Raw genomic sequence first — 14,209 nt, 5'->3', positions numbered from 1 at the left:
TGCTTGCAATATTCCAATACCTAGTCAAGTATGACCAATCACCTATAAAAGTTTTATTTCTTCCAAAAATGCCTTTTCTTATTTGTCTAGACAATGTTTGAGTGCAAAGGTCAAAAAAGGTATCACTGTCTCAATCCCACTTGATAGAATTAATTTGGACACTTAGAACTCTTCCAGACACTTACCCCTAGCTGAATGGGAAATTACAAGAGCAAATGGGTGCAGCATGCACAACCACCTCCTCATCTCCCCCTTTCCCATCAAACAGTGGATTGGCTGGGTTTGGGTATTTTTCAAAAAGGCATACACGTACAGCTCAGATTGCTCAGCCTGCACTCTCTCGGATTTGAGCCAAACCCTTTAACAAGGAGGCTACAAAGGTTAAAAGAAAAGGAGATTCACCCAGGCACAGCAGCTAATTACTGAAGTCTTAAAGAAAGTCATTTAAAAATGACAGGTTTAAAATACAGTATAACTCTTCCATAAAGCCAGCCATCGAACTGGATAAGAACTGTAAAGCCCTTAGTATACATAAAGGGATATAGATATTACACATAGCAACAAACTCGAGGAAACATAATATTTGTACAGAACCGAATGCTGGCTTGAATGGAACAGAATGAAGGGTGTAAAGCCTGTAAAGACATCTGGAAGGGCTTTTCTCCTCCCCACCAACAGGCATCTGAAAGTTGTTTGTGGTGGCAGACCACTAGCTGCAGAAGTCCAAGGACCCACTCAGCCCCACTTTCTTTATATAGTAGAATTGTGTGGCAAGTTCAATCCTGCTCCCACCCCCACTTCAGCAGGCCAACTCTGACAAGAGAGTAGGACCTCCCACCTGTCAATCAGATACCAGAGTACTGACGGGTGGGTAGCACTTGTCAAAGGTAGTCCCTGAGGGTGGGGGGTGGGGTGGGGATAAAAAGCTGGCTTGCTGGGTCAAAAAAATTCCCCACCCTGATCTAGGACAAATGAAGCATGCTTGTTATCCTAATCTGTTCTTCTTGTCCCTTAAGGAAAGGAATACGTAAATTAGGATTTTGATAAATTAAAGGCCCACATTAAGATGTTTACAATTATGGCTTCTAAATTCCCTCCGGTAGTGGTAATGATGGCTGTTCATATGCTTTCTTAGTCATAGCACCTAAGTGGACTTGACAGATACAGCCAACACATGGGCTGTTAATGTATCTGGGTGCAAAAATGAACCACTGGCTAATCCATCATTCCCCACCAAGCAATACACAGCCTTAAAGGAGAACTGGAGCTGATATATGTGCCCAGGTCCAGCTAATACAATAGTCCCAGACTCACAGATTCAATGTACAGTGGTACCTTGATTTGCAAACAGTCTGGTTTGCATACGTTCTGGATTACAAACACGTCAAACCCAGAAGTGCATGTCCCGGTTTGCAAACTTTTTTTGGATGACAACCCTTTTTTTTTTATTCCGAACAAAAAAATTTTGGAGCCCCCATTGGCGAAAGCACACCTTGGGTTACAACCTGTTTTGGTTTACAAATGGACCTCCGGAATGGATTATGGTTGTAAACCAAGGCACCACTGTATTAATATAATTGTGTAAAAGAACAACAGTGGAAGGGCTTCCCTAAAATCAAAAGGGTAAAATCATGATTTCTCACAGTATAATTTCTAAAAGGAATTTGTTTCACACAGGAAGAGTTTAGTCTTAAGAATATTATTATGTATGAAATGCTGAACTCGTGGTATAACGTTATTATATTTGATAAAGAGATAATGAAACTTAATTCCATCTTTAACTGTGCTTCATCTGCTATAAATAATATACCTAGCACCTGTGATCCTACCAATATGACAAAACATCATCAAAACCAGCAAAGGATACACAGCTTCATAGCTTGCTCAATATTTCAGGGCCAAACATTAACACATTAACACATTCCTGCCAGGAGCTTTGATTTCACATTAAAACAATTTCTTATTTTGCAGATGTTTACCATCCATCTACATATGGATACAAGGGAAAGCCTAATGATTTGTCCCGGTGCAGATATATTAAGGATAAAAGTGTGCACTCTGCTCCTTTAGTTTAGGAACTTCTAAAATGCAAGTACAAACTTGGATTCAGTGCATATAATAATGTATAGGAATGTCAATAAAAGCCAAGCAAAGGCAGTACAAACATTCCCATACATTTTATTTTGCTGTCTTATTGTATAAGGTTTAATCTAGAAACAACTTATAAGGGCTGGGATCCGAAGGCCCATGTGTGCACAAAGGCCAGAGCTTTTCCATTCCTCATACAAGCGCAGTTACTTCCTCTACCCTTCTAAGCCGCTAATGGGAGTCCTGTGGGGTACTATTACTGAGAGTGGACTTGTGATACCACTTGGGAATATGAGGAAATGTATAAGACATTTCGAATCCCATTGAACTTCCAAAATTTGCAACCAACTTGCTTTACATTCATTCAGGGGCTTAATGATACATTTTGATCATAAAGAGCACACTGATTGCTTCAAAGAAACCCGAACAAGATAGAGACAGTCTGCTCACATCCCACATGATTTCTTCATTATGTTCATGAAAAAGGAAGGAAAGAGAGCATTCCATGGCTTGAAACATTAATTGTGGTTTGGAAATACTCTGTTCATCTCTTTTTGTACTGGCAATTAACACACAACTTAGCAACTTGAGTAAGCTGTTTATAAAAGTATCAAAATGCATTTTCACTTCTATTGAATTCTTCTCTAGTGAATGAATTTTTTTGGGTCAAAGGTCTTCCTTTATTCCCATAAGAAAATGTGTGTGTGTATATAATATGGTGCTTTCCTCATTAACTCTCCTTCAAAAAATGTTTGCTACTGCTTGGATTACTCTGCAACCAATTTACAAAGGTTATAACCTCCTGTAATGAAAAGCAATTTGGTCTTGGATGTTGCACTGAATAGACCAGAGAACTTAATTTTTATAAGACAAATGAAACTCAACATTAAAGTGATGCTGAGGTTATTTAATTGGATATCTGCTCTCGAATAAAAGTGGGATGATAATATGCAACTTAGGGCAACACTTCTGAGTAAGAAACAATATAAATTAGAAACTGAATCTATTCGTTTATTTTTATTTATTTCATTTATTTATTAAATTTGTATACTGCCCTGCATCCAAAAATCACAGGGCCATTCACAACATAAAAATACAAAATGGGAACAAAAAATGCATAATAAAAACAAAAACAAACAAGTAACCCCCCTCCCAAATTTGAAGTCTCCTGTTCAGAAGAAAGAAACCCCAATTATATTAAATGGTGTCCTAAAAATCTAGCCGCAGTCAAAATGGGATGGCTATGTGTCGGAGCACAAACACAGTGCTATAATAAGGTTACCAGACGTCCCTGTTTCCCGGGGACAGTCCCCAGATTTACAAATCAGTCCCCTGACAAAATCCATCCATTCCAACTGAAGTTGGAAAGTGTCCCTGGATTCATTGAAAAAAATCTGGTAACCTTATGCTATAGTGTCACAAGGCACAGAACTGGGTAGACAGTGAATGGGATAGAAGGTAGAAGTGGGACCACTGTATTGTAATTTTTTTAAAAATAGTTTTTATTTAAAAAATTCTTGGGTTACAAAAGTACATATGCCAGCTCTACTTGCAGATCATAAAGTTCTATAAGCATTTCTGCTCCCATGTAACTGTCTGTATTGGTGTAAATTACATGTTGCACTAACCTGTTTTAATGGTAATGTAAATGCTATAGGGTATAGAAGCCCTTGGCATAATTACATGGAGGTGGAGGAGCCAACCAGATGGAATGACAGTGTGGAGAACATAGAAAACTGCCTTATGCTGAGTCAGACCATTGGTGTATCTAGCTCAGTGTATCACCTACACTGACTTGCTGTGGCACTCCAAGGTTTCAGGAATGAATCTCTCCCAACCCTACGTGGAAATGCTGGACATTGAACCTGGGGCCTTTGCATCCAAGGCAGATGCTTTACCCCCAAGAGACAGCCTTTCCCCAAAAGGAGGAAAGTGATCAATCAGACTTCCAGTAAAAAAGGGATGATGAGGGGAAGGCAGAGGAAGAGAGTATCAGAGGAAGAAAAGAGTATCAGAAAAGAGAAATGAAAAGGAGAGAGCAGTTGACAGAAGGAACGGAAGGCCTTCCGCCAATCTAGGAGGGACTTGTCCTACTAGCTTTGCCCTTAATGTTGGTGGAGCATAAAGCCACCACACTCAATTGCATCTATGCATATCTTTAGCATAAGAGGAGTCACTGTTCAGCCACAGGCTTATGTGCATGTATTTCCTCATTATAAGCTTCAGCATGAAAGGGTATTGAGAAGTGAGGTTGATTAGTGAAGTTTGTGAGGGGAAAATTGCATCAAATTCTTTGGACAGGGACCTGTCTTTATAATTCCTTCCCCAAATACTACAACGTAAATGTACTTTGTTTGTCTGATCTTGCCACTAGTCTGCTCTCCTGTTGAGAGGTTGATGGAAAAGCATCCAATCTACAACTGCCTCCATTAAGGGAAATGTATGCATGCGAGGGAGTCAAAGATCCCAATTTCCCTCGGTTTGATTGTGTTCTTCACCAGCAGTGTAAGGCTTTTCCTTTGGCCCAAAAGGAAAAGAACAAGATAGCTCACTCAGGTAGCAGATTTTGCACACAGTTAAATGGGAAGGGACTAGTCAACCACTTAATTATTTTATTTGTAAATTTTTGGGCTTTATATTAAAAGGTGGATTAAAAGTAGAGGAAAAAACATTTAAACAGATAACTGCCTTAAAGGCATTCATCCTTCTTACTCTAGATTAGATCTATCAACTTCTCTGTGAAGTACAATAACAGCAATGCCCAACAAAACATATATTATAAGGTAGGCAAAAGGTAAGGTAAAAGTGACCACTGGACCGTTAAGTGCAGCCAAAGGTGACTATGGGGCACAGCGCTCATCTCACTTTTCAGGCGAGGAAGCCAGTGTTTGTCCGCTGACAGCTTTCCAGGTATTGTGGCCAGCATTACTAAACCACTACTGGTGCATGGAGGACCATGAGTGCCAGAGCGCACGGAAATGCCATTTACCTTCCCACCACATTGGTACCTATTTATCTACTTGCATTGGTTTGCTTTTGAACTGCGAGGCTGGCAGAAGCTGGGACAGAGCAACAGGAGCTCATCCCATTGTGCGGATATGAATTGCCGACCTTCCAATCGCCAAGTCCAAGAGGCTCGGTGGTTTAGACCACAATACCACCCGTGTCCCTTAATATATTGTACCAGTGTTCAGTAGAGATAAAAAAGAGAGATAAGGCATTAACCCATGAATTAATGATCTATAACTAAAGGGAAAACAATATAAAATTTATTGGATTGACCAAGCAAAACAATTCTCATTAGGCCTAGTAAATAGACTTTAACTATGATGGCACCTCCACAGTTGGAGGCAGTATATCTCTGACTGCTGGATATTGAGGGCAAATCACAGAGCAAATCGCTATTAAAATATCCTCTGCTTGTGAATTTCCCGCAGCATATAGCTGGTCACAGCCAAAATAAGAGTACTGGACTATTTAGAACATTGGACTTGTTGCAACTGGACTAGTTCTGAAATTATCAGTTTTTTGTTGTACAAGATATGCTGACAATTCTTACTTTTAATTGCACAAATATCAGCAAGTTACTCAATTACTGACCTGCAATGCAGCCAACCTCAAGTACAGTTATAATATAGATTGGTTGTGTACTTGTCGCTAGTGACATGTTTTCAGTAATCAAAAGACAAGAATCTGATTTTTCAAAAAAGGGAAGAAAAACTTACTGTCTTGGACCGGATTTCTTTGGCGTAGAGAGGTTTCAAGAATTCTGAATCTCCTTCTAGCTTTAATCCTTTTTCTGTAATCCTTAGATTTCCCATTCCATCCTGAAATATAAAAATGGTCGCCATTAGCCATGATTTCATAAACACTAGGCTGTCAAAAATGTATTTCTTGGGGGGGGGGCATATAAAACACTGGGAGGCACTGTACAAGGCAATCAATTGCATTATCCTTCTGGCTTAGGCTTTCTGAGGAAATTGTGTTTCAAGCAATTTGAAATGTCCCCCCCCCCCCCAAAAAAAGCCACTTATCTGCGTGGAATATGCCCTTTGGCTTGTCATCTGAAGAACAGAGAGGTGAGAAAGAGAAATGATAGGTGGCGTTTAATGTTAACACAAAACCATTCATTGTAGCATGTCTAGCTTTCAACGTTTATACAAATACTGTCCCTTCATTTATGACAAGCTCAGGACACAAAAGATGGATCTGCCTGTCAGAAATACCTACCTTTAAAATCGACAGCTTGCCATTAAAAAACAAGTATTTTACAATCTGAATTCTCTCTCTCTCTCTGCATAATTAATTCAACATCTTATTTGGGACATAATAAGTCCAGGTTTTCAAAAAACAACAACACACATTCTAGATAGTCTAACAGGCTGCCCATAAGAAAGATAAATAATCTGTTGGCTGAAATAATGGGGGCGGAAAAGCAGTTTGCTGGAATATGAATGTGCATTTTTTCCAACTCTCCCATCTCCCCAGTTTCTTTTATTTATCTAGTAGAATAATAAATCCATATAGGCAAGCAAAATATATCTACATTCTTACTACACTTTTACTTTAATGTCTCATAACCATGTCACCTGTTGCACCAAGCATCTTAGTAGCTGAAGATGTGTTGGCAATGCATATGCATGTGAGAGGCAAAGTTATCATTATGATATCAAAGAAATACACAACGATTCTAAGATACAGAACAATTTTTACATTTTAGGAATTTAGAACCCTTAAGTAACATATAGAGTTAACAACATGGTAGCAATTTCAGAAATTTGTACCCCAGTTCATCTTAAATTCACCAGAGCCCAAATCCATCAAGAGCTCCTAGATCATTCAATGGTCTCCATGGTTACTCACCTGCAATGTGGGTTGTTTTGGGTGAGGCTATCCACCAATATGAAAAACAGTTTTATTGCTGCCCATCTAATTCTTTTATTGGCACCCACAGAACTTTTATTAAGATATGAGTACTGGCACATCATATTTTACAAAAAAAGAGAACTGCTTATAATTATGGGTGCATTAATGTTAATTAATTAATGTTAATTAATGAAGCAGCGTCTGAATGACATGCGACCGTGCACATGCATATGGTACTGAATCCAGAAAGAGCCTAAAAACGTAATGAAAAGAGGTGTAGGCGGGCTTCCGCAAGCTCCACGAACACGTATGGGGGTCCAGAATGAAGCCCCTACATAAAGCCCCTGTATATACCAAAAGCCAGGTTGCAAAGAAAGACACACACACACACACACACACACACACACACACACACCGCCTTTGCTGGTGTGGCTGGCAAGTAAACTTGTACTTCATAGTTGAGTCAGCTAACATAATGGTGTCACCATCTGATTGACAGGTGAGAGACCACACTCACCAAAGAGGTCCTGTGTGGCTGGGGGAGCTCAGAATCTACAGCTCATGGTACCTAAAGCTCACAGTGCATAGATGTACTTCATAGTTGAGTCAGCTAACATAATGGTGTCACCATCTGATTGACAGGTGAGAGACCACACTCACCAAAGAGGTCCTGTGTGGCTGGGGGAGCTCAGAATCTACAGCTCATGGTACCTAAAGCTCACGGTGCATAGATGTGAAAAAAATATTTATAACAAATGATGTGAAATGCAGGCTGGCTGTAGGCTTCTAGCAGATGTCTGCAAACAGTCTACTTCTTTTAGAAATTGTTTAGTTGTGTGTTTTCAAAATGTAATGAAACAACTCACAAACTATAATAGAAAATGAAATGTTCCTTATGGTTTGCACGCAATACAACGATATTCAGAGGCACGACACACCCAACTGAAAATACCCTAAAAGGCTTTTACCATGAGAAGTTTGATATTTTATCAAGGCAGATCCCTCAGGTTTATTAATTCATGCTGCATTTTTTTCCTTCAAAATTGTGTGTGTGTGTGTGTGTGTGTGTGTGTGTGTGTGTGTGTAGAACAGAAAGAGTAAATGTATTATCAAATAACTCACAAACATTCGAAATGCCATTTCTGACAGCATAATTTTAAAGTTATGAAGGAGGGAGTGAAATAGATCTCACTGCTGACATAAAGCTAAACATGCTGTTCTGTAGCCATTTGAGACAAGAACAAAATCTCTGAGGCAGTTTTTTTAAAGGATTACTGAATACACCTTATTATCTTAGGTATTTAATGTAAGAGGTGCATGGAGTGTTAGGGGTGGTCCTTCTGGGATAGTTTGTCCATAGTGTTAGAAACTGAGATATGAAAGCTATGAGTTAAATAGCACCTTAAACCTAGGTTATGGGCGCAACAACAGAATGTCTAGGTGCCCCTTTTAATTACAAGACTACAAAGCTGAAAATGAATGAACTGCAGCTAAAGTATTATGTTCATTTTATACATGGTCTAGCCCTTCCCCTCCCCACCCTCCTAATATTCTTAAGAGGTCCTCTTCTCTGGCCTTCAGAGAGTAGGTGGAAGTGGGGAGGCAGAAAAAGGTCATTTCTTTCACTCTGCAGTTTTAATCTGAAATCTTAGGCGTAGTACTGTGCCCAGGGCTCGGAAATTGCTTGTGCTTATGAAATTCCCTGTCACGAAATGCTCCTGGAACAATGGGAGTTTTGAACACTGTTTGTCCACCTTTGGTCCCCACCCTGCTCTCAGTTCTCATCTGTAGCTCCTAGAAGCTGTCAGCTTTGACTGGCCAGCTAAACCAGGTGAGGGTAGTTGATGGGTCTCAAACCCTTGGTGAGTTAGGAACTTTCCTTGCATGCAAAAAAAAGGCTCTGGCAGACTGAGCAGATGAGACTAATAGTGCGTTCAATAGTCAAGAAGGCGGTTTCTGAATGTGCTGTAGATTGGCAGATCAGGCTCATCAACCTGGGAAGGTAGTCGATCTAGGAGAAGGAAAACTCTGATTCTAAACCTCCATTGCCTTGTGTGTGAGGGAAAGGCTTCTTCTTGAGAAGAAACCCCAAGGAGAAATCTGTACCCGCTGCCTTGCGGGACATCTTTGAGAGAATAAAAGGCTAAGGAGTAAACTCTACACAAATCTGGAGTTCTTAAAGATGGTTAGATGGCACCTTGTACACCTCCTTCTGGCAACTCCTGAGGCCTAGCTGGTGCCAAAAGCATTGCTCTGCTTTCCTTTGCACCATATCAGTGAGGCTGAAAGGTGGCCTTGTCATCTGGGCAGCCCAGTACCTCTATATATATTGCCCAGGCTAATGTCCTGGAGAGGTCACTATGCAGTTTGACTTAATCCCCGGAGGCATACTCCATTGTCTCTTGAGACAGACAGATGTCAACAACAACGTAAGAGAATAGGTCACATTTATTTGCATAGTTACTTCTTCCCATATACCCCCTTGCTGCCCTGAAAGTTACAGGACCTTCTGAAACTGCATTCCGTTGGATGAAAGGGGCTGCTTCCCTCCCTGTTCTCATGTAGAGGCACTGTGCACAGGTGTACTGAGCTATCTAGATGCTGTTCAAATAACTTCAGAGTTGAATCTTACAGGAAATAAGGCTGTTAGTAGAGTGAAATTTGGACTTGTTGGAGTTTGATATGCAGGGCCTGCCTGAACTTCCTGCAGTGGAAAACAGATGAGGACAGGGAAGACAGTCTCCAGCATTATAACAATTAAACCTAAAGGCTTCATTAAAGGCAACCTATAACTTTTACGTGCAGGATGTAGATGACTGTTCTAATGAAATACATTTCTATCCCAACTTTCCTCCAAGAAGCTCAAGGTATATATAGTTCTCTCTCTCCTGCCCATTTTATCTACATTTTATCCATGTATGATAGGCTAGATTGAGAGACGGCAACTTGGCCAATGTCAAATCAAACTTATTCTATTTTTAAGATATAATAATGCAGCTTCCATAATTATTGTTTGAAATGCCACTGCAAGCTTCTCTATCAACCTTTTTATTATCCAGAAGCTCTTGTGGTTCAGAACACTGGCAATTATTGTGTGTCATAGAGTTGCAAGGTTCTGCAGAGAGAAGGGGGAAAAGATACAACCAAGCCCTTCAGCACAATGTAAGTGATGATGAGCTCCGGCCTCAGAGGTGTGAGAATTCAGGCTATCATATAATTTCGAAATAGAAGTGATAAGCAACTCTTCAAGGGAGATGTGTGCTGTGAATTGTATTGTTAGAAAGGAAAAAAAGATGGAAAAGAGCAAATTCTTACAGTACCAGTGAAAAATGCTGGCTTATGTATTCCAGTGGGGTTGTACCAAACATTAGCTAAAACATAAAGGGCAATGAATGAAAATGTGATTAGGGCAGCGCCAAGCAGTTCTGATTACATTCCCACAGTGCCATCATTTGCTATTTTAGAGTGAGTAGGAATTATTTCAGCTCCTTGCAAGCCTGGTGTAAAAAAACACACAAAAAAATACACCTTTTGAAGCTCTGAAAAAGGAATCACACCTACACAAGATTTTCCTGGTATATACATTTCAGCAAGGCTATGTGACTCAAGAGCCAATATACAGCAGCCTATCATGCTTCCATTTAGCCAAGTTACATGTCAGGCAAGCCAGTTCCATTTAAGAGTTGAGAAAAGACAGCTATTTCAAAGATGACACAATCCTACTCGCTCCTCAACCTGACTGTGCTAAAGACGTAAGAACCAGCCTCGATTCCTGACTTGGGGGGGGGGGGCCTTCAGCAAGATGCATTTGGGCCCTGCTGGACTTGGCCAAAGGCTCACCTCGAGGCCAACCAGATTCCTAGGGGAACCTCCTTGACACTATTGCTGCTGGCCTGTAAGACAAGGCAAACTGGGGCTGCTGGTCCTTTTTCTAGCTCCTGCCATACTGCTCACTCACTTAGAGCAGACAGTCAAACAAGCATTTACCAGCAAGGCAGAGGAGGAAGAGCTGGACAGATTTTGGGCCTTTACACTGGTCCTGAATACACTATCTCAGCTACACTGATAAAACAGAGGAAACAGTCTGCTCATGTGTCCTACTGGCTGTGCTGACAATGAGAAATCAATTATGAAAAAGGAAGAATAGGGGAGGAATTCATTTGGTCGGCTTTTCGCAGCAGACCAACAAGATTTGCTGTGCCTGAGCTTGCTTGCAGATAGGAATGCAAAACCTAGTTAGGTTATATACACCGCTCCAGATCTTGTACTGCTTTTCTGTTTCACAAAGCGTGTTCTCATTAAAGGAGAGCACGTGTTGCGGATGGGGCCGAGCAAAGCACCCCATAGTTGCCAGGCAGGATAGACTGAAGGGGCTTGGATCAGATTGGTGGTTGGTGTTACTGGGGTAAATTTGATGTTGCCAATTTAGGGGTGGGAACAGAGGTTATTTAAACAAGGCTCACAGCATGTTCCTTTCTCTTTCGCTGTGGGCACCGGATCACCCGCCCGCCCTCCCTTGATTGGGCTTGTGCTTTGACCTTGCCATGCCTGTCATGGGGTCGTCCGCATTGGTGCGGGGGCCTGGTAGGAATTTTTCCTTTTGGATGATTAGTGTGTGCCAATTGGTTTTTGCCTACTGCGTAGCAAATCATCACAACTTGTAAGGTTGGCGGTTAGGCATTGGTTTAAATTGGTTGGTGGAGGGGTATGGATTGGCTGTGCCTGCCCCTCCAATGCTGCTGCTGCACGGGAATTCCGTTAAAGGAATTCAGGGGCTTACCATCCTCTCGTCCAAACCCCTGGAATCGGGTTTGGGCCGCGTAAGCTTCTGGGAGCATGGGGGGAGAAGCTGAGGGTCTGTGTCGCAGCTCCAGTTATCCCTGATCTTGTTCCTCCACACTGGCTCTCGCTGGAATCCGGGAGTCAGTGCTGTCCCCCAAGGCAGGGGGGACAGCTAGTCATAACCAATGCCTAAGCAACCACTCACAATTTGTATTTTAATAAAGTTGTGGCCAAAATTATGCCAAAAACCTTAAACAAAAATTATGTGTGATGTGTGAGTTATTGGGGTAGGGGTGTTTTGGGGACCTCAGCACTCAAAAGGTGTGCACAACAATACTATTTTATATAAATGATGTGCACAAGATTCATATTTTATGGATGAATGCTTTGATGGAATTGCTCTATTGGGTAAGGATGTTATACTTTTAAAACACTTAGAAGTCATTTGAGCATGTAAGCAGTATATGCATAAATAAATAAATAAATAAATGGCTTTTATGTTTTATAAACTGCTTAGAAGTTTAATAATAATAATAATAATAATAATAATAAAGCTTTGAATTGTCTGGGCTGACAGTAGTTTTCCAGGATCTCAGCTAAGGGTCTTTAACAGACACAAGTGCCATTCTGCAGCTTCAACAAATAAGACTGTGTCATCATTCCTAGACCGAGTCTGTCCTAAGTCATGCCATACCAGGCAAGAAGAGTGGCTTTTCCTTATCGTATCATGTTTTAATTTTATTAGTGTTTAATTAGTTTTTAATGACTATCTTTTTCTATTTTATCTTGTAAGCTGCCTTGAGTCCTAGTCTGGGGAAAAGGCGGGATATAATTAAATACAACAATATCCATTGTTCAAATATACGATAAAACAACTAAAAAGCATAGCAACTAAATCAGTTGAAAACAATTAGATCAGGAAGTTCAAGTGGAGGGAGAATGCTTGCCTAAACACGTATGCCTTCAAGAGCTGATGGAATGCCAAAACTGATGGGCATTTTATCAAGCAGGGCATTCCACAACACTGGTGCCACCAGTGAAAAAGCCCTGCACCATGTCACCACAAGCCAATAATAACCAGTTCCACAACACTGTTCAAATACAGAATAATTAACAATACAGCATAAAATACCATTAAAATATAAATTTCTACAATTAATTTTTTGCAATAAAACAAGACAGCACAGCAATTAAAAAAGTACACTCAAGCCAAGAGATCAAAGGGATGTCTGTGTAAACAGCTACGTGTTCAAAAGTCAACAGAATGCCAATACAGGTGGAGGCCCTTGTATTTCAGCAGGGAGTACGTTCCACAACACCAGTGCCAACCACAAACAGACTAAAGGTGTGGTGTAACATAAGGCAACCACCCCTGTTCATATGTAGGTTCGTTTTTATTTATTTTATTTGAAAAGTTGAATTTACTGCTTCACATTGAGCATGAAAAGATAAAAAAGGCTTTAATTAATACTTCCTTTAGCACCTGGAACTATAATCATGTTAGCAGTAAGCAGCAGCAACCAAGGGTCTCTGTAACAGAGACATGAAAGACCAAATTCACCCTCTGACATATGCCTTCAGCTTTTCCCTTCCAGTCTCCCTAGGAAGAGCAGCAGTACAGAAAGGTAAGGCTCCCTTGCCTGCCCATATGCATGAGATGATAAGGAGAAGCCATCCTTTTTGCCCTGTGTGGCATCAGTCTCTGCAGTATAATCCTCTGCTAATTCCGAAATTACATGGTTTAAAATTGGTTTTAATATCCAGGTCACTACTACACTGTATGTCTAAAGAACTTACATCTGTATTTTTAAAAAGTAACAACATAAAAATCATGCTGTCTTAAAAGGTTTCAAGACCATGACTTCTGTGATGTCCATAACAAATATAAAACCTTAACCAATGACCCTCAACAGCACAGCCAGCGTTATTGCCTCTAGCACGGAGAAGTCATAAAGCATAAGTTGATCCTGAATGGCTGGTGGTTGAATAGTTAGAAAAGCTAGAAGTGACAGCTAAATTTCAAGCATAACAGACCCTGAAGTACTCCATAACTACTGAATCTTCAGGTCTTATATCACATTTATAACTGTGGCAGAAAAGCACTTCTTGGATGTAATTTTGATATATTAGCTATCTATAAATCCAACGTGAGCCCAGGTCGCCATCAGTAAGCCTGAGGTGTCACAGAAGCCGACCTCGGAGTTCCTAGGAAATGTGAATTACAGTTAATTACCAACCTTCCTTTCAGCTGGGATATCACTGGATTGAGAACAATGAGTTATTTGACCAAGTGAAAACTATTTCTACCACAGCTGCTTTCCACTTATCTTAATAGTACAATTGTTGTTTTGAAGTGTTAAACAGCTTTAAATCTACTACAGAAAATGTCACATATTTAAGGGAATTTTAGTTTCAGAAGAAAAATGCTTTTAATACTACCTGACTGTGGGGATCCCATTAATGCTGATTTAAA

General features: G+C 40.5%; 1 protein-coding gene across 2 annotated transcripts in view; it reads right to left on the bottom strand.

Moving 5' to 3' along the window:
- The window catches only part of SGCD (sarcoglycan delta), a 420,649-nt gene that overhangs the window by 114,146 nt on the left and 292,294 nt on the right, over positions 1-14,209 (bottom strand). For both annotated transcript variants that reach the window (XM_080989006.1, XM_080989005.1), the window contains one exon: positions 5,814-5,915. In XM_080989006.1, coding sequence (XP_080845132.1) covers positions 5,814-5,915 — 102 coding nt within the window. The remainder of the gene's footprint in view (positions 1-5,813; positions 5,916-14,209) is intronic.

Source organism: Podarcis pityusensis (genome assembly GCF_964106645.2).
Source record: "Podarcis pityusensis genome assembly, chromosome: 2".
Classification (NCBI taxonomy): Eukaryota; Metazoa; Chordata; class Lepidosauria; order Squamata; family Lacertidae; genus Podarcis; species Podarcis pityusensis.
The sequence above is the reverse complement of the archived record's forward strand: the minus strand, read 5'-3'. Positions and strand labels throughout refer to the sequence as shown.